Genomic DNA, 19742 nt, shown 5'->3' on the forward strand with positions numbered 1-19742 from the left:
TGAAATATCAGATGAGGAGGAGTAATTACAGGTGTAGTGACAAAGCTGAGCATCCAGACCAGACACCAGGCAGTCTTCCAGTTGCCCACTTGGGCTTTGCTTTACTTTGATTTGATTGCAGGTTTCTTTAGATCTCACCATTTTAACCCTAACTGTAGACTCAGATTGTCTATGGTAGAAAACTGCGAACAGTCCAAAGTCTTTGCAGGGTTGCAGGCACTTGGCTAGTGAAGTGCTCAGCCACCACATCAGGGGACCATCTTAGAACCTGTAACAGCCTCCTATCAACAGAGCACATCACCCAGACTACCCTGAGCCTCAGCAGGCCTGGGAAGCTCTGCCATCCTCAGAGCATGCCTTTGACATGGAAATAGCTGCATTAACAGTGCAAGAGCAAGCCAGGGGTCACAGGGGGAAGGACTGGCCCAAGCTCCGCCACAGACCAGGGAACCAAGGCCTGGGCTCCTGGCCTGTGGGCAGCCCTCCTATCCACAGGTCTCCTTCCCTGCTGGCCCCAGTGTCCCAAACATGAGATCAAGAGCATGCCACTGTGCTGGGCACCTCACACACAGACACCAGCAGAGTTGGCTGATGTTTGTGTGCTTCAGCAGGACATCCATGAGGATGACACTGGCAGGATCAGCCCAAGGCCTGGCTCCCAGCAGCCAGACCCGTGTGCTGACAAGGGAGGCACAGGAAAGCTGCAGTGACCATTGTCAGCTAATCTGCTCCCTCCCCCTGGCTCAGCCCACTCCTCGTCACCAGGATCAGCTCAAGGCCTGACGCAGAAAGCTGTCCCCTTGCAGGGCATCAGCAGCACTGGGTGACAGCAAGCTCACTCGTGTCACCCACTAAAGGACTGTACTCAGCTGTGCTACACACAGCCCTGTGGTCCTGCAAGCACCGTGGCATTCAGCCCAGAACTGCTGCTGAACAGGAAGCTTCAGAGTGTCCAAAATGGTATCTTACATAGGGAACAGAAGTGAAGGGCAGGGGCCTGGTGAACCATAGGGTGCAATCCTCCAAAGAAAAGGAAGCACCCCCAGCTCACTTCACCCATCCGATTAAGGGCAGCCACCTGGCCAAGGGCAGCCTCCAGCCCAGAAGCTGGAGCTCTGCATGACACCAGGCACACACCATGCCAAGGGGATAGCAGGACACACAGCCCACTGTGTACTGTCAGAAAATCATCAGGCCTTTCGTTCTCCAGAAGCAGTCAAGACAGTCTTTCCCACTTGCTCTTTCAACCCCAGGGAGCCACCAGTGACCCAGGGAGAGTTTTAGCCAAGGCCCAACCTGTACCACATACAGCACACCCCCACAGATACTGGGTGGGACCTACCATTGCTGCAGGCCTAGGCAGGAAGCTCTGTTGGACATCTTGATGGTGTGCTTCAGCATATCTCCTGGCAGCACTGCATCACTTGCAAACAGCCTGTGTACAGGAAACAGAACAGTCTAAGCATTTCCCAGCTGTCCACATTTCCTAGTGTCTTCATACCACGTGCCATGGGCAGAAGGTGCAGATGAACCTGCCTGCTAACTGCCCTAGGATGTAAGTCCTGGGAGCACCCATACACCCAGTGGCACTAAGCCTCCTCTGGGCCTCCTCCCACCTTTGCCACAGGCCCAGGGCATGCAGCTGAGACCAAGGAAGGACACTCAGTCATACTTCTGCCTCTGTTACATCCTGCGGTACTCAGACTGCATCTGTGTAGCTCTGCTCTGAGCCCTGCCACCAGCAGGCTCCTGGGAAGTGACTCAGCCAGCCCATCTAGCAGAGTGAAAAACACCAGCAGAGGTTGAAGCAGGAGCAGCGTGGCCTCACTTGCCAGCCCCACATACATGCTGCTTGGAGAGAACCACAAGCATAGCACAGATTGGTGAGTTTGGCACGAGCCAGGGCTCTTGGCCAGGGCTCCTGACACCAAGGTAGCTGCACAGGCCAGCAGTAATGGAGATACAGGCATCACCTCCAAGGCAGAGCAAGGGGTTCCCTGCCAATCGTCAGTGAAGAGCCAAGAGATGTGGCACGTGGGACCTCCTGGGTGCAGTGATCCCAAACCTGCAGTGAGAGCAGTGCCATCCATGCCCATAGGGCCAGCACTGAGGCAGAAAGACCTTTCCCCAGCCACCCTCCTTGGTAAGCAATGAGCGGGCTGTGAAGGGAAGGCAAGATCTTCCTTCCTGGAGAATTTGGGACCGCAAGGGAACAGCCGCTTCGGTTCCCACTGGAGTTGTTATGGCAACGGCAACGGGAGCGGCTCGGGCCCCTCTTCGCGGGCCCGGAGGCCGCCGGCGGCATGGACCCGCTCCTCCCTGGGGACAGGGCGGGGCGGGACGAGGCGAGGGCGGCGGCGCCGGTGGGCAAAGTCCTACCGGTACGGGCACCAGGCGGAGAAGCCGGGCCCAGCGGCTGCGGGTCTGGGTGCCGAGAAAAGAAGAAGCCCGAGGCTCGGACTCTCCCGGAGGCCAGAGGAGGGGCCGGGGCGGGGGCCGGGGCCCGGAGGCGGCGCCGTCGCTCACCGGCTGCGGCGGCTCCCAACGGGTCCCGGCTCCGCGTGGTGCTGAACGGACAGCGCCCAGCGCCGCGCATGCGCACGGCCGCCCGCTAGGGGCAGGGGCGTGCGTGGGGGCCGCCAGTCGGGGCGGTGCGGGGCTCCGGGAGCGGTGTGCGTCTGGGAACCGTGTAGCCGCCGGGCCGGAGCAGCGGGCGTGCTAGCCCGTGGGGAGCGGGATCGATGGGGACCTGGGGTACCGGCGTCCGAAAGGGAACCGGGACAGCTGCGAGGCTGGAGCTGCTGCTGTGAGCTGGGCACGGGGACGGCCGGCACCTGGAGCACTTGTGCGCGGCTGCATCGGCCCGCTCCCACCGGACCGTGCCCGCGGGCTCCCGCCCCGCCTCCCGGCAGCCATGGGCGGGGGCTGGAGGAGGGGCACGACGCCGAGAGGCGGGGCATGGCGTCAGGGGGCGGGGCAGTGGTGGTAGGACGTCACTGCGGGAACCGGTGGACAGCAGGAGGCCCGTTCGGGTGCAGCCAGTGTGCTTGGAGTTCCGAGGGAGTCCCGCTGGGTCCGCAGGTACTGTGGCGGGGCCGGACCAAGACTGGGCGTCCCGGGACGGCTCTTGGTGCTGAGGGTGCGGGGGAAGGCTTATGTCGGGCCGCCGCTGTTACCGCCTCTTCCCGGGGCCTGTAGGCCCCCGGGACTGCCTCATCCGAGATCCCCTCGTCGCGGGGCTGGAAGCGGGGCCGGGGTGCTGCGAGACTCCCAGCGCTGCCCTGCGGGGCGGCCTCTCGCTCCGCCGAATGCCGCAGGGCCGGAGTGCAGCGGAGTTATCGCGGGGCGGAGCTGCTCGGCGCAGGAGCCGGGTGCGGTCCCAGCGCAGGCTCCAGAGTGGACTGCTGGGGCCGGGGCTCCTCGGGCAGCTGGTGCGGTGCCGTGCCGCGGGGCGCTGCGGGCCGGGAACGCGCGTCGGAGCCGTGAGCTGCCGCGCTGGGAGCCGGCGCCCCGGAAGGTGGTTGCCCACTCCGTTGCTGCTTCTCGACCTTTGGGCTTAGCTGTGAGGGACGCCGCTGAGTGTTTCCCTCCGTCCGTTCCTCCCAGAGACGCCCGGCTATAGCTGCGGGGTGGCGTCGACTGGCTCCCCCACAGCCTGGCTCCCTGGCGGCCGACGATGAGTTTGACCCCTTCGAGGGGATGCCTCCTGGACCTGCCCTGGGAGGACATCTTGGTCCCACATATTCTCTGTCATCTGCCGCTGCAGCAGCTCCTGGGCCTGCAGAGGGTCAGCAAGGCGTTCCAGGCTCTTGTCCAGCTGTACCTGGCCAACATGCGATGCTTTGACTCCAGCCAGGTATGGGGTGGCTCTGGGGCTGGGGAGCTGTCAGTGTGCTGACGTGGGAAAACCTGGCTGCGAGGGGACAGTGAGGTTTCTGCTTGCGAGCTTGGGCTGGTGGCTTGTGTGTCTGGCTGGGCAGATGGGCTTGGGGAGGAGGGGTGATGATTCAGGGCCCAGCAATGCCACTTCTGCCTTTAGTGAGAGGCGTGGGGAGGAGTGAGCCTGGAAACTCCACCTAGACCATTATGGGGCAGTGGCTCATGGAAATGAAGCCAGCTTCAAGGTGGCATGGCCTGATGACTGTCACCAGGGGTTATGCAGTGGAATGGGTTTAGCAGGAGATGAGGGATAGCTTGTGCTCATTCTGGGAAACATTGTCTGGGACCTGTGCAGTGGTGGCTACTGCTCTGTGAAGACCCAGTGGTCTGCCATAGAGGTTTTGAAGAGCTTCTTGTAGATGTATAAATGCAGAGATGGTGAAGGAGGAGAGAGTATCTCCCAGCTTGTGGCAGCAGCCTTGACATGAGGTGCTCTGTGGAGAAGAGCTAGGTGACGGTTTGCTCTAGGACTGGGAGAGGGTGGCTTTGGTCACCTTTGTGTCACAGTGGAAAAGAAGAAGGGAATGGGACTCTGGGAAGTATTAGGCTGAGCCATGCCAATCTGAGGTCCCTGAGGATGCCTCACTGTTACTGGGTTCCCCGTGCAGATTGGCTCGGCCGTCCCTAGAGATGCTTTCCTCAACCTGCTGAAGGACAACAAAGTGCTGCAGCAGCTGGCGCTCCAGAACTGCTCTGACTGGCTGACGGATGGGGAGCTGCTCCCAGTCATCATGCAGAACCACCACCTGCACCACATTCAGCTGAAGGGCTGTGCCCAGCTCAGCTGCCACGCACTGATGGTCATCTCGCTGAACTGCCCCAACCTGCGGCGGCTCTCCCTGGCTCACTGTGAGTGGGTGGACAGCCTGTCCTTGCGCAGCCTGGCCGACCACTGCAAGGCGCTGGAAGCTGTGGATCTGACGGCCTGCCGGCAGCTGAAGGATGAGGCCATCTGCTACCTGGTGCAGAAGTGCAGCAGGCTCAAGTCTCTCTCTCTAGCTGTCAATGCCAACGTAGGCGATGTGGCAGTAGAGGAGACTGCCAAGTGCTGTCCTGAGCTGGAACACCTGGACCTCACGGGGTGTCTGCGAGTCAAGAATGACTCTATAAGGTATTGAACGATGTGGGAAGTAGGGTGCGGAAGGCAGGTGTCCAGGGTGGGCAGACGAGACCTTGGGAGGGGAGTCTTGCAGCAGAGCCACTAGCAGGCCCTCTGTGCTACTGAAAGCAAATTTCCCAGCATGTTGTGGAAGGTACCTGACCATGTCCTTTTGATTCTCTTGGACCACCATGGTGTTGTTTTCAAAGGATGGTGTGTGTGTGGCTGCTGGGAGCGGAAAAGAGGTTATGCTGACGAGTTATGCATATGGGAGTCTGGCATGCAACTTGCATGTGCTCTGTCTTGTCAGGGTTCTGGCTGAGTACTGTCCCAAGCTGCGCTCGCTGAAGGTGAAGCATTGCCACAATGTGGCTGAGTCCAGCCTGAGCGTTCTCCGAAACCGTGGAGTGGAGCTGGATGTGGAGCCTCTGCCGCAGACGGCTCTTGTTCTCCTGCAGGACATGGCTGGCTTTGCCCCTTTCATTAACCTCCAGATCTAGAACTGCTGCTGCTATTGGGGGGTGGGGGAGGGGGCAACATGTCACTGAGATCCCTGGTGGACGCTGGAACTGGTTCCTGCTGAGATGTGCAGAGGGAGAAGTCGATCCTGTTGGTGAGGCTGGTCCAAAAGGGGCTCACTCTTCTCTCTGGGGCTATTTAACAGCCACTGCACATTTGTGAGTGAGCTCTGTGTGTGCCTCCTGGAGAAGAAACTCCCTCTGAAGCAGAGTGAAGACAGTGAGGAACTTGCAGGAACACCATAGTGCTGAACAGACCAGCTAATACACAGGATTTATTATTTGTCATATTTTAAATTTCGAAGTTGCAGTTCTCCAAAGAGCAGGAGAATGTTTGAGGACCGTGGACTGTCACCTTCTGAGGAACTTGTGTAGGACACGCCAGCATTGCTGTTGAGAACAATCCACACTAGCTGGAGTAGTAAGGAGAAAAACTGGCAGCCCTCATTCTGGCAGGTGAGCTCTGGGAGGAAGGCAGTGTGAGCCCAGCGTACATGTGCAGACCTAGCACCCTGCTATAGGCACTGGGTTAGCACAAGACAGTAATTGTTTTCCAGGGGAATATGCTCCTAACTGCAATTCCAGTAGAGGAAAAGCACCAAACCTCATTGTGCTATTGCTGAGAGCTGTTGGTTCTTGCTATTTGTTTCTTCCAGATTATGATTTACATCTCTGTAGTACGCAGACCTGCTCCTACATCCTGCTCCATGTTGCACAGCTGTAGGCTTGCTATACAATATACAATATACAATAGCAGCTAGAAATGGCAATTGCCAAATGACCTGGCCATACTGTCAGCTGGAGTTCATGGAGTGCTGCAGGTTGTGCTGGCAGGGAGAGCCCAGCTCTTGTTTAGAGTCTAGCCTCATCATCTGCATCTAATAAGTGGTCAGTCAAAGAGTAGCTACTTGTAGTAAGCAAGATGAAGGTAGTGATTAGGAGACGACCCTGCTCCTTGAAGAGGGATCAGAGGCAAGGTCTGTAAAGCATGTGCATGCTTCAGCTGAAATACACACCAACTCACATCACCTTTATTAACACTTGCACTCAAAGCAACAGTGCACAGAGATTTCTAAAAAGCTTGCTGCAAAACCACAAGCTACATTTTTAGATCTAAAGTCCCGTGCAAGGAATAGCAGAGAACGCCCAGGCTCCCAACAACCATTATGGAGTGCCCCAGGGGCAGAAGCGCAGCTACACAAGGAGAGGAGACTTGACCTTATCAGCTAGGTTAGTTCAGGAAGCTGAAAGCAGTGTCCTGGCTCCTAGGTTAGTTCCAGTTAGTGTTGGGTAGGGGAGTCCCTTCATCCCCAGTGCTGCATGTCCATCCTCCACACCTGGCCAGTGTGGTGGAGGCTGAAGAGCAGGGGAAGAGAGAACACGGCCGTCAGTGGAACTTGTACTTCCTGGCTGGTTTGAGGCTGATGTAAGTTTTCTTCATCTCCTCACTTTCTGGCTTCTTTATGTCTTTGTACCTCTCTCCCTTCGTACTCACCACCTGGTTATCGATGTAGCGGATCAGCTTCTTGGGAGCCTGGAAAGACATAAACATCACATAAGGGCGACAAGCGTAAGCTTGTGCTTGGTGAATAAGGGAAAAGACTAGGTTGGGATGAGTACCTGTCCTTTATGTTGGGAGTCTTAGCTAAAAATGGGAAGAAAGCGGTCTGAGGAGGGGGCAGAGGGGAAAAGCTGGAGGGAGCAGGAACAGTGCTAGTCAGGAGTGCCAGATAATCACAGACCCTGCAGTAGCACCTCTTAGCTGACTAGTTCTCCTTTGAGACTACTGCTGCAAATTCCCTTGTGTGTTATGCTGCTATTTAGATGTGCAGCCTGCTCTTTAAACCTTGCAGCCAAAGGCATTCAAACTCCTGGTGAGCTGGAACTGCACTATTCTCACCTCTTTCGGTGGAGCGGGTCGATGTGTTTTCTGATCTTCTGCACTATCCACCATCATATATCTGAAACACAAGATGCAGTAAGTGAACACTGCAACATGCATTGCCTAGTGCTATTCACAGCCTTTATCTCTAATTTCCTGTCTGGTTTGGGGCTGTGCAATGTGTCCTACTTGCGTAGACTGCAGTTAGCAGCACTTAAGATTCCCTACTGAATGAAATAGGTAAGAAGAGCGTCACCCTTCTGATGAGAATTCAGGAGAATTCTCATGGAATAGCTGGCCATATGAATGGTATCAAAACCTTAGGCTGCTGAGAAAGCAGATAGCTTCCTTAAAACTGAGGGAGGTGCTGAGGTCGGCATGCTTTGCCATTAAGACAACTTTGCTCCTTTTCACTTGGTGTGATGGCAGCCAAAGGAAGAGGCCACAGGGCCAAATCTCTTCTGCCCTGAAGAGATGGTATGCCTTTCACACTCTATGTGCTACTTGACGAGGAGTCGAGTTTGAGCTGGAAGCAGCTTAACAGAAGCATCATCTCACTCCCTATTTAAAAGGAACACCAGAGCCCAAGCATTTGCTTGCCGTACTGCTGAATTAGCATTGAGACTTCAGAGCCGGTCTGTAGGTGGACAGCACAGCTGACCACAACTTCTCCCTCGGTACTTAGCATAGTTGTTCCTGTGTATTTTCAGCTATGGCGATCTGCTCTTTGTACCTGTGCTTGAGTGATGTTTAAAGTACAGGATATTGCCAAAATGTCATTAAAGTTCCTAGGAACTTAACTATCAGCTGGTGTTGGCTTTTTTTATTTTGTTCCCATACATTTTATTCTGAAGCAAGCCCGCAATGGAAACAGGCACAGACGGGTATTGTTAATTTTATCTGGATGGCATTCTGCTTTGCTTTTGCTTTCCTATACCATCAGTTGTTTACATCCTCAAGGAGTAAAATGGTGGAAAATATGATTGGATAGATGCATTGAATTTGTGTGCCCACAGGAGGATATTCATGAAAGCTGAGATCTTAAAGTGGATCGATTAAACCACACTGTGGGTTGTCTATTGAGAATTAAATGCGTTCGGAAATGAATAAAGGTAAACCAATGTAAAGCCACCTTCATTCCCTAGAAGTCCATAGGGAGACTTCAGAGAGGTTTCCTTAAATGCACTGAACTTGCACCTTCAGCAACTGAGATTTGATCTCTGTTGCTGTACAGTCTCTTAAAGGTATCTTTAGACTTATTTGGACTGTCTCCAAGGCTAGAGGTATGAATGAGCTGCTGTAGTTCTTACAAGGCACCGTGTGTTACCTGAGCTGCAGTATGATGTTTGTGCCTTGAACCTTTAACTGGGACCTCAGATGACAACACTGTGATTTACAGTATACCTGTAATAGATTGAAACCTCACATAACCAGTGCTTTGACCCCACTGATGGAACTAAGCTGTGTGCCAGAGCTGTAAAAAGAAAACCTATTCTGCTTTCCTGTCTAATCATTACACTTGTGCTTGAATGTGTTTCAGATATACCCAGATAAGCTTCACACAGCATCCTTTCCAAACATCATACAGTCCAAGATCTTCATAGACCATGTTGTTATTCTGCCACCATACCTTTTCACAAACTGCTAACTCCTTCACTATCCAAATTCTTCTTTTCTGAGTACTTACTTCTGTAAGATAACCTGCTTTAGTTCCTCATGGTTGGGTGCTCTGCGGGGCCGCACCAGCTCCTGTGAAGAAACAAAGCAGGTGTTTGAGAAGCAGAACATAGAGGGTGCACAGCTGCCCTGCTCGCTCAGCTAAGCCCAGCTACTGATGCAGTACTACCAGCTCATGGGGGAAGTGAAGTGCCAGACACAGCTCCTCTGGGCTGCTGGCTTGGTGTAGGCACAGCCTGTGCTTGGAGAGCTGAGGGAGAGGGGGGCATCATTTTGGATCTTTCTGGTATATTGCTGGAAGTGTAGAAAGCTCCTGCACTCACTTCCTATTCCAGCTGGAATATATGTATTTAAGCTCTGCTCACTGACCTGGTGCCACCCAGCTCAGAGTACAGTACCTTCACACTTGCACCTGCTGTGCCGATTTCCACCTTCTCTTCCACAATTAACTGCACTGCTTCTTCCAAGTTACCCAGGGCCATCGCTAGTGCCTTCTCTGCCTGGCTTACAGTACAGGCTGGGAACATCTCCAGTAGCAGCTCCACACCACCCTTCAAGTCATCGCCTGCCTAGTTGGAGCAAGAGAGACAGAGATCTGATTTTGCAGAGCAGAAGTATCACTGCAAAGTTGGGAAATTCAACTTGCTTTTAGCTGAAGGCTCTCTCTCTCTCATTATAAAGGTGAGTATAAATTCCTTGAAGCTAAAAGGACGTTGTATCCACAAGGAGAACGCACCCCTTAATCTATTCTCCCTGTATTTCAGTCTTCTTTGAAACAGGCTTTCTGTGGCCTGGTTCATCTGTGTGGTTCTGCTACTTATCTCCTTAGGAATAAATTTTCTGGGCACTGTGGCTCAAATGCTTGAACTCCTTCCCCTGCAAGGTTCTCTATGATCACAAAGGGATGACACTCCTAAGCACAGGGACCTCTGGCTACATCAGAAGGAAGCACAGCAACAGCATTTCCTAGAAGGGCATGGACAGAATGATTGAACTGCAGAGCAGTAAAACACCAGTACTGAAGAAACAGCAAGCAGAGCTTGAGGTAAGGAGCTGGGGGGAGGTTTACTAAGTGCTGCAATGCTTGCAGTGTGGGTCATGCTGAATGGAGCTGCAGAACCAGGACTGCTGTGCTAATGACTCACTGTGGTGTAGCTCAGTATATAGAACACCTCATTGAAGGTGGGATGGATGTCTTCAAAACTGACACTCAGATATGACCACTAAATGCTGCATCACAGCTAGGGAGATAAACGGTAACCAAGTTCAACTGTGAATGGAGCTGGGGGAAGTGGGGTGGAGCCTGGCTAGCTCCTGGCATCCTTACTGCACTCTAGGATCTCCAAGAGCGCTAAGACAAGCTTTCTTCTGCCTTGCTGCCTCAGGACTGGAAAGGATGAGTCAGAGTGACAACTTGTGCTCTTCTGGCAGCACATAACTTTCCACTTGAACACAGTCTTGCTCAGGTCATACAATGGGGTGATCGCAGGCTTCAACAATGCTGTGTCACAGCCTATGCTTGTGGTTCCCCTTGGAGCCAGAAAATGCCTTAGTTGGTACCAGTCGGCTAGTGCTAGGGATTCTGTCACCCTGCTCCACTGTGAGATGTACATACCTGGGCCCCAGCTCCGTCTGTAGGTGTGCACAGCCTTTCATCTTTGCAGACTCCAGCTCCAGGCTCCTGGCCTTTGGTCAGGTCTTCAGAGGGCACTTCTGTTCTGCTTTCCACAGCTTTTTGGCTAGGTTTTTCTTAAAGATACAGTGATATCTACTGAGGATCAACCCCACTAAGTACAGAGCTCTGTGCTTTCTGTTAGTAGGAGGCTGTTAGTGCACTATCAGCTGAAGTGAATCTTCTCTTAAATGAAAAGACAGTGGAAAGCACTACTGTTCTTGTTGCCTTTGGTGAGTATAGCTGCAGCACTACTCATACTGACCTGCAGGAAGGCAGTGCTAACATGCTGGAGTGTCTGAGCTCTGCATTCCCATGCTTTTCACAAGCAGTCCTACTCTAGCATTCTCAGGCCTCTTACATTTTGGCTGTGGGTATTTATGGTATTGTTATTAAGTGTCTAAGAATTTCCTGATGTTTGCTCTAACTTTGAACCAAGATGTTATTCTGATTTTAAATCTAGCAAAACGCATTGGTGGCTCCCAAGCTGTGTATAACCCAGCACGCCTTGTGGTCAGGTTACTCTGATGCATCTCTTTTTATAGGCTCTTTCTGTGTCACTATAAGAATTATTTCACCTCTTCTCTAACCTATCTGAAAGGCTACATCAGGATTCTTAAAGGGTAGGATGCAAGACACTAGAGCAGAGCAGTAAATTTAGTCAGTTTCAAGGTGAAACTCACCTTTGTTACGTGCTTCACCAAGCCTTTCTGAGAGAGAGAACATCATTTCACAAACATTCCCACTGCAAGAGACAGATGCTGAATAATTAGGGTGAGGAATTAAAGCACTAGCCTATCCCACTTGACTTACTCTTTATAAAGATATGAGGCTTGATGGGAAGCCCAGTTACCAAAACTAGCATTCCAGATAGCCAAGTATTTAAGCTGTTAACTATCCTGGGATTAGGATTTGTGCGTTCAGACAAAGCCTAGCTTAATCATAATGGTACAGGTTCAGTACTAATACATCACAATCTGGATATAAACAAGAATTCATGGTGCTGATGTGGTTGGGCCAGGCCCTCAGTGCGTGGCATGCACATACAAAACAGTAGCATTAACACACCTCTGAATTTCTGCAAAGCCAGGGATATATGCCTCCATCATTTCCACAAAGGTGTCCATGTCGAAGGTTTCCTCAGAGGACTCTGGTGAACCCAGCTCTTCCAGGACACCCGTAATGTAAGAGAAGAAAACTTCATCCATCCCACTGGAGAAAGAGAACATGGCACAAGTAAGCAGCATCAACAGGACCACATTCTTTCTCTCCACCTCTGTTTGCCTCTGTTGCATCTAATAGAACAGCAGAAGTGCCTATATGGGAAGCATTCATGGATAAATCCAGAAAACTTTGCTTGGTTCACCTTCCTAGGCAGGATTGAATGAAAGCCACTGCATCTGTCTAGATACTGTGCCCTTGAGGATATGTCAGCTGAGCTACCCAAAATATTCCAAGTGCTCAAATCCTGATTTTTGTGTTGTCTGGTGTTCTAGGTGATGTCATTATGTTTTATCAAGTTACAGCTTCCATGTGATGCAGTGTTCTCTGCTGACCCACTTGCATCACTGCTGCCAGTGGCTACATAACCGGCTGCCTCAAGGCAGCTGTATCTCTACATGTAGGCAGAGTTCAAAACAGGGAGAGCTGTGACATAGCAGTGTACTGCTTAGAAAGCCTTCTGGGATTGTTGTAGATGAAAGGAATTCCATATTCTAACATGTACTACTTGGCAGGAAATTAATCATCTTGGTCACCAAAGAAATGACATTGCTAGTCTGTAATGCTGAAACATAGTTCAAGGATTTACATCAACACCTGTACAAATTATCTGCATCCTGGATATGACTTAAAGAAGAGCAAGACAAAATGCAGGAAAACTGCAAATGTTGCACTTGAAATTTAGCATAATGTATAGAGGGACAATTAATGCAGAGTTCAAGCTAAAACAATACTCAACATACCTGAGGTCTGCAGCAGGGATGTGGGACTGGATGAAGCACGTCAGTGTCTCTCTAATGATTCTTTCAAGTTCCATGTCTACTTAAATCTTTTCTCTAAAAAAGAGGAGGAAAAGAAAATTCCATGTAATTTCATGTAGTAGATATCAACAAGATCAAAAGGCAAGTGTGCTCTTCCCATCAGAACAATTCATAAATTCCTCCAATGCGGCTTCTCACCCCTGGGTAACAGCAGTCAGAAACTGGCAGAAAGCAGTGTGAGTATCCACAGGGAGTACCAGCCCAAAGAAGCCCAGCCTCCTAGGCATCTCCTGCTTGTGTTAATGCTAACAATATGCAGCTGCACTGTACATTTAAAATGTCCCTTTCGGGAAGTAAAGATAGAAATGCAGATATGCCCAGCTGCAGGACCTCAGAGACACCTCCTGAGCAGGAATGCTGTGCTGTCTGGCAGGGAAGTGGTGGCTTGTGGGTTTGTGTGCTCACTGCAGGAAGGGGTGGACCTTTCATCTGCTAAGTATTCAGTGCTGCTTGGACTCAAAAATGAGTGGGAAGAAGGGTAATGTCTCTTGGAGAAAGAAAAACCTTGCCTGGATTTTACAGGAAAATACCAAGCAGGGCACAAGCAACTAGTCTGCCAGCCAAAATATCAAAGGTCTCCAGGTCAGGCATGGAGTTGCAGTGGAATCCTGTCCAAACAGGAGTGTTGTTGTGCTTGGTAAATGAGCCATTCTACAGGCAATGCAGCTGCAACAAAGGTCACTTGATAACCCAAAGCTCTCAGGGGAGTTCTAAGAATCACAGAGCTCCCACAGAAATAAAGGCAGAGGGAGCTGCCCACAGTCCTCCTTCAGCTGTGAGACGTGGGCCTGGACTGGATCTGGTGGGGAAAAGCTGTTCCTTAGCCACTCCTTCGCATTTGGGTCTAAAAAACTGCTGGGTGAACAAACTCCTGGTGTAAGCACAGAGTTCTTCCTGAAGAGGAAAACTAGACCTGCATATATAGAAACTGTCATTAGCCAAAGTTTCCAGGCTACAGAGGTCATCTGTAAACCCTTCTTTACATTTGACAATCACATCAGGCAACGAACACTGAGTTATCAATGCTGTATCACTATACAACCAACATACACATATTAAAACTCAGCATGTGCATAGGAAAAGCCAGGGAAGGCATCACTGGAAAAGACTGTTTGCTGTTTTAAAAAAAAGCTACGTCATAGAAGTACTTGCTCTCCTGTAGCTTCAGTTAGAGAACTCCCATTTAACAAATGGGAGTTAAAGAAAACAAATGTTTTCAGGTAGGAGCTCTTCATACAAAGAGCCCAAGTGAGCTCTTGTGCGCTGCTTTTGTCTTTCATCCCTGCTGTAATCCTTTGCTCGCTTCTCTCAGTGTTGCAGATGTGACAGCCTGCAAGTGTGGCAGTTGGCTGTAAAAACTACCATGTGTTAAAGCATCTTCCTGTTGCTCATTTCTTGTTTTTGTATTTTGCATGTTCTCTAGTGCTGTGACAGAAATTAGGTGATCTTCGTTATCTTTGCAGCGTACCTGGAAAAAAATGTGAGCTTTCTTCCATCCTTCTCAGACATTAAAAAACCAGTGGTAAGATTCTGAATTTCAGTGATGGCAAGAATACTGTCCTATGCGTGTGGGTTTTTTTCCAAATTGGAAGCTGAATCTGCAAGTGCTGGCAATGACCAAGTCTCCTAAACTTATACTTGAACAAGTCCAAGCAAAGTAACCTTCCTTTCACAGAAATAAGAGGTGGAAGATCAACATATAGCAATAAAAATGCTTTCTCTACTATCAGTCCTGTCAAGAAGAATGCTTGCTTCCTTCCTTCCTACTCAGTCTTCATAACATCTGGTGAACTGAAATCTAAAAGATGTTGTCCATTTCCATGAATAAGCCAATATTCTGTAAGAGATACTATATAGTAACCAATAAGATTTTCTGACAACCCAATTACCTGAACAACAGAGTACAATTCACCATGTCAGAGGCACTTTTGTGAGGTTCATAAATTAGCTGCTGGTAATTTATTCTGATCAATAGAACAGGTAAAGTCACTCATCTCCGTAATCAAAGGCAAACGTCAGACTGAGACAAGAGAAACAGCAAAAAATAATTTAGAAATGGTGTTGTAGAGATAGGAAGCTACTAGCTGCTCTTGAATCCAATAGCCATAAGAAATACTCTTTTGAAGTGTCTGAAAATATTCAGATGATTTCCTGCAGAGTTAACTATGCTGTATCTGAATAAAGGCCATTTCCTTCTGTCTACGAGAGCAAGGAAGGCACCAGGTTCTCACCACTGGGCATAAATTTTCTCTGGCATCTCACACAAATCCATCCACCAGCACACTCAAGATTTAAGGTCATATCCAGAGAAGCCAAGCTGCCAACGTTAGCCTGCCTATGAAGAAAGGAAACCTTTTAATGATAAAAGCAGTCTTACAATGAAGGATAGAAGGAGGTGAGGTGAGTATTTCTTCATGGGTCAGCCATTGCCCTTTGCCTGGGGAATCCATTTCTGCTCCTATAAAACCACAGGAACAAACCTTCTGAGAGACAAATGCACTTGCATTTAATCACATACTACCAAGTGGGAGAGATTTTATTCCCTGGTAAACAGACTTACAAAACTTAACATTTTGGGGATCTGTAATGCACAATGGTCTTGGCCAAATGAGGTTTGTGGAAGACAAGTTCTGATGGTCCTCTGGCCTTTCAGATTTAGTGGGTACTGAAATAGAGGGATCTGATTAAAAATTTGGCCACAAACATCTTAAAATGGATTATTTGGGGAAGAAACTGGTGCTGGCGTATGTTCCTCTCTGCACGTATCTGAGTTTAGAATTTAGGACACCAAAGCACCTTATATAAAATACCTTCAATTGCCACATTGTTTTCAGTGGTGATCTGTAATAGTTAAGAGGGAGATTTACTAGAAGGCCTTATCTTTTGTGCAGTTCTGTGGAGGAGTGGTTTATAATGCGCTGCAAGATCTAAAACCCAAAGGCAGGAGAAACTGCTTTCCCAAGGGCACAATTGTACTGAAGAAGCAGTACTGTTTTAAACTTCCAGCCATAATTGCAATGCAGCTTTTAAGATCCCTTCTAAAGTCAGCAGCTGACTCAAATATGAAGGTCCCGCTGCACTTGTTGTAATGTGGGCTTGATTTGCACAGCATCTGTTTTTTTTAGTTATATTTGAGAAAAATTGGCTTCCTTTTGTACAACACATGTGAATCCACTTTTCTTCAAAAAAAAAAAGGACAAATATCTGAAACGTCTGCATGTCAGCTAGATCATTTTTGAAGGCTCTTTAAGCTCAAATTTCTGTAATTGTTCTTAAATGGTCAATGTGGTGTGATGGGAATGATTGAAACCACTTTGGATTTTAACATGACAGATAACCTTCAATTTAGGAAAAAGTTTCTGAGCTAAGAGAAACTGCCATTTGGATGTGTATCAACTTCTATGAGACTGTAAAGTTGCATAGCAAAGAGCTGGGGTTGCTGCAAGTGGACAGAGGTGCATGCTGTAGGCTTCCAGTGCAGATTTGAGAAAACGTTAGGTAAAAACTTTGGGAACTTTGGGAAAGAGGCAAAGCTGCAGCTACGTTCCCCCCAACTACTGTGCCGCCTGAAACTCCGCTGGCTTCAAACTTTCCAGGCTGAATAACACTTCACAGCCAATTCCAGCACACCTATTTTTTGTTTTTCTTGCCGAAGACGTCCCTGAAAGGACATCTGCGGTGTGGTTGCTGTGGGAAAGCAGGCTGAGATCGCTGAAAACGTTAGCACTACTGACTGCTTGGTGCTGTAACATTAAAACAAGGCTGTCGGTAACTCAGTCTCCGCTGCTAAATTACACCTCCCGCCCGGGCCCTTACCTGAGCAGTATCACAGAGGCCCAGCTCACAGCCAGCGCTTACAGACCCTGCGGTGCGCACGAGGCCGACAGCCCATCCCGCGACCCGAACTCGGGAGGCCTTCGCGAGAAAGGAGAGCTCGGTGAGCCGCGTGGGGAGGACGGCGCGTTTCTTCTTTCCTGGCACACGGCCGCCGCTTATCCCGAGCCGTAACACCGGACCTGACACACGGGCAGAGCGACTCTGGGACCCGATCGCCGCTCACTGCCCGCTCACCGCATGGCAGCGTGCAGCGCTGGTCTCACACGGGCTGCAGAGGATTTCCGCCCGGCCCAGAGACGCACCGCACCGAGCTTCCCGCGTACCCCTCAACCCCCGGTCCCAGGAGCGGCGGTGCCACAGGGTCCCTCCGACAACGCACGGCCCGAGCCGCCTCTGCAGGGCCGCCCCGGGACCGCCCCATCCCCGCCCGGCCCCGCGCCGCCCGAGGGCCCCGCCGGCCCCGCGACCCCCCGCCAATCCCCGCAGCGCGCGGCCGCCGACGGGAGGCGGGCTGCGGGCCGGGGTCACCTGATCGCCGCGCGCCCCCCCTCCCCCGCGGCCTCACTCTCTGCCGGCGCAGGTCCCGCGCAGTGCGGTTGAAAACGTCACGTGGGCGCACGCGCCGCCAGTCATAGAGGCGGGAGCGGTGGGGCAGAGCGTCGTCGTGCTGGCGCGCTCGCCGCGCCGCCATTTTGGTTGTGGGCAGGAGCCGCGGGGCAGCGGTGGTCAGCCACCAGTGTTCTGCGTCTTTGGGTTCCGCTTCTGTTTTTGCTGCAATTATCCGGCTACTCTACGTTGCTTTTCTTCTGCTCTGCGACTTGTGTTTAGTGAAGTGGTTATAAAATCCCCTGAACACACGCCAGATGTCTGTGTCCAGTTCTAAGTCGTGTCTTTGCTGTGTGAGGCCATGCTGAGAACGAGGCTGCTGCTGCTGGGCGGGCGGGTGCTCAGAGCTGCTGGCGGCGCGGGGAAGCAGAAGGGCAGTTTTCAAGGAAAATGAAGTAATGTATGTAAAGCCCTTAGAAAGCAGCGTTCTTAAAGTGAATACGAACTGCGGTGCTGTTGTCGGAACTAAGCTCTGTAGAGCAGGACTGCCCCAGCTAATGCATGGTAAGGATGGCACGTGAGGTTCTGCTGACTTTTCACAGCACCCTTATTTGTGGGCAGGATTTTAGGATTCTTTAGTTCTGTGTCGCTCTGCTTTGCACTTTCCTGGCCTTGCTTGGACTTGTAATACTGGTAATAAACACTGGAACAAATGTAGCTTCTAATAGCTCCCTAATGCAGAAGTGAAGTCAGAGGACTTTTGGACCTAGAAATCAATAAAAGCTCTGTAAGGGGCTCCTCACGTAAACACACAAAACACAGCCTTGTAGAGGGTCCAGATGGAAGGGAGCAGCAGGGCAGGATAATGTGCTCGGAGAGCCCTTCTCCTCAGCCATGGGCTGCTGTAAGCCAGGCAGGTGAAGGTGCCATCTTGTTCTGTGATGGAATTCATATTCGTTCACAAACACAATGAATAATGCATGTGTTTTTAATTGGGCTAGAGGAAAATTGTTCCTTCTGCAGATCATTACTATCTCCTTGTTGTCTAATATACTTGAAATAAGTTGGTTTTGTGGTATTTTGGTGTAAGGGTGGACAAAACGTGTATTTGAGTAATTTTGACTGTTACGTATGCTTCTCTTTGATACCTGAATTGAGATTACAACAAAGAATGTGTTCTATGCACCTGTTGTTGCCCCCTGCTTTATGCAAACCTATTCCCTACAGTGGTGTTCTGCGTTCTTTGTCTTGTCTGGTTTTAAAAGGCTTTGCTGACAGAGCTTAATGTGAAGAAAAGAGTTTATTTTGGGGGTGCATTTCTTGATATTGTGGCTTTAAAAAAAATATTTTTAGTTAGTTCCATCATACATTTGTATGTGTCTTTGAGACTGTTGAAAATATTTTCTCTTCCCTTTGGTGGGCCAAGAGTATCAGTGCGTAGATTGAGCTTTGTCCACTACTTTTGTACTTACCAAACCAAACTAGGTTTTAATTATGATCTGTCTTCAGTCTTCTGCTCATGTTCACTTCTGCAATTTAGAATAAGTGTATTTTGAGAACAAATGTCGCTTCAAAAAAAAAAAATGTGTTCAGCAATGAATGTTAATTCCCGCATCATTACATAAATTTAAAGAACCTTATGTGGGGAAAACCTCTGCACATCCCTTTGAAAGCGCAGACCTCAGCCCGACTTCTTGCTCCAACCAAAGGAGACTCCAACTCTCCATTCCACTTTTACAGGCACGCCGAGGCACTGCCGTTTTCCTTAAGCAAGAATGGGGTCCTGAAGCCCTCTGGTGGATGTGCAGCAGAAGGCAGACAGCTGGGGGGAGAGTAAGTAAACTTCGCAAATGCAATTGCCATTTTCTCACATTTACTTCTCAGTTGATAACAAATGTGCTTAATTTGAAATCCAAGAGATGTTTATTTCTGCCACTCAATTTCAGAGTCTCACAGGTGAATAAGCCTGCATTTCAAGGTTACAATTATATTTATTAGAGCCTTTTTGTCTTTATTCTTCATTGATAGCAGGAAAGTTCTATGTAAATATATATATATATATATATATATACACACACACAACATATATATATATATATATGCATACATTTTGTTGTTACCCTTGTCTCCTCTTACTGCGACATGTACATTTCTGCAATTACGAAGGTCTTGTAACAGACAATTCTGAGGTTGTCTGCGACAAATGAATCTGTTTCATTCACAGGTATAAAAACCTTTAAGTGACAGAAATGGGTAATTTATCTAAAAATAAAGAGCGCAGTAAGTGAATAATAAGTAAATGAATAATTTGTCTGTCATCTTTCTGTCAGAGAGCTCATTTGTGCTTCACATATTTTACATACAGTAGGCTGGAGCACAGAAAGATGACATTTATTTCCAAAAATCTCAGTATGTGTCTGCAACAGAGCTGCAAAGAGGAGACAAGAATTTAGGTTCCCTGACTCATCCTGCACCAACAAGTGTGCTACTTTGGAGCATTTTGAGGATGTGAAAAAACAAAGTCTTTTTT

The 19742-nt window shown here is 49.7% G+C and overlaps 2 protein-coding genes across 10 annotated transcripts; one reads left to right on the forward strand and one right to left on the reverse strand.

The window, feature by feature from the left end:
* Positions 1–2990: 2990 nt before the first annotated feature.
* On the forward strand, positions 2991–19029 carry FBXL15 (F-box and leucine rich repeat protein 15). 6 transcript variants are annotated; one of them, XR_006177472.1, is made up of 6 exons: positions 2991–3081; positions 3607–3856; positions 4548–5050; positions 5349–6012; positions 9945–10160; positions 18953–19029. XR_006177472.1 is itself a non-coding variant. In XM_042863537.1 (4 exons), exons 2-4 carry the CDS (start codon positions 3677–3679, stop codon positions 5536–5538), a joined length of 873 nt encoding a protein of 290 aa, XP_042719471.1. In that variant the 5' UTR covers positions 2991–3081; positions 3609–3676; the 3' UTR covers positions 5539–6296. The 6 variants fall into 6 exon arrangements, 1 of the variants encoding a protein (XP_042719471.1); XR_006177471.1 differs by lacking the exon at positions 18953–19029 and adding an exon at positions 14293–14558 and having other exon boundaries at positions 9945–12023; XR_006177473.1 differs by lacking the exon at positions 18953–19029 and adding an exon at positions 14293–14558.
* CUEDC2 (CUE domain containing 2) lies at positions 6566–17288 on the reverse strand. 4 transcript variants are annotated; one of them, XM_042863539.1, is made up of 11 exons: positions 17232–17288; positions 16646–16744; positions 15207–15287; positions 12752–12844; positions 11856–11999; positions 11471–11532; positions 10731–10864; positions 9514–9684; positions 9126–9187; positions 7457–7517; positions 6566–7090 (listed from the first exon to the last, which is right to left on the reverse strand). In XM_042863539.1, exons 4-11 carry the CDS (start codon positions 12823–12825, stop codon positions 6944–6946), a joined length of 855 nt encoding a protein of 284 aa, XP_042719473.1. In that variant the 5' UTR covers positions 12826–12844; positions 15207–15287; positions 16646–16744; positions 17232–17288; the 3' UTR covers positions 6566–6943. The 4 variants fall into 4 exon arrangements, with proteins under 4 accessions (XP_042719473.1, XP_042719475.1, XP_042719476.1 ...); XM_042863541.1 differs by lacking the exon at positions 17232–17288 and adding an exon at positions 14719–14849 and having other exon boundaries at positions 16646–16972; XM_042863542.1 differs by lacking the exons at positions 15207–15287; positions 17232–17288 and adding an exon at positions 15050–15164 and having other exon boundaries at positions 16646–16972.
* Positions 19030–19742: the final 713 nt, after the last annotated feature.

The sequence above is a fragment of the Lagopus leucura genome, unplaced genomic scaffold (assembly GCF_019238085.1).
Source record: "Lagopus leucura isolate 7727_CA_CO unplaced genomic scaffold, USGS_WTPT01 Super-Scaffold_739, whole genome shotgun sequence".
NCBI lineage: Eukaryota > Metazoa > Chordata > Aves > Galliformes > Phasianidae > Lagopus > Lagopus leucura.

What these genes read in the sequence shown, in the direction of transcription:
- FBXL15 (XM_042863537.1), top strand. Translation starts at nt 3,677, where the DNA reads ATGAGTTTGACCCCTTCGAGGGGATGCCTCCTGGACCTGCCCTGGGAG. An exon ending in GATGCTTTGACTCCAGCCAG is followed by an intron (nt 3,857 to 4,547) that starts GTATGGGGTGGC and finishes TTCCCCGTGCAG; the next exon opens with ATTGGCTCGGCCGTCCCTAG. An exon ending in GTCAAGAATGACTCTATAAG is followed by an intron (nt 5,051 to 5,348) that starts GTATTGAACGAT and finishes CTGTCTTGTCAG; the next exon opens with GGTTCTGGCTGAGTACTGTC.
- CUEDC2 (XM_042863539.1), bottom strand. Translation starts at nt 12,825, where the DNA reads ATGGAACTTGAAAGAATCATTAGAGAGACACTGACGTGCTTCATCCAG. An exon ending in ATCCCTGCTGCAGACCTCAG is followed by an intron (nt 12,000 to 12,751) that starts GTATGTTGAGTA and finishes CTCTTTCTCCAG; the next exon opens with TGGGATGGATGAAGTTTTCT. An exon ending in CAGCAGGTGCAAGTGTGAAG is followed by an intron (nt 9,188 to 9,513) that starts GTACTGTACTCT and finishes GTTTCTTCACAG; the next exon opens with GAGCTGGTGCGGCCCCGCAG.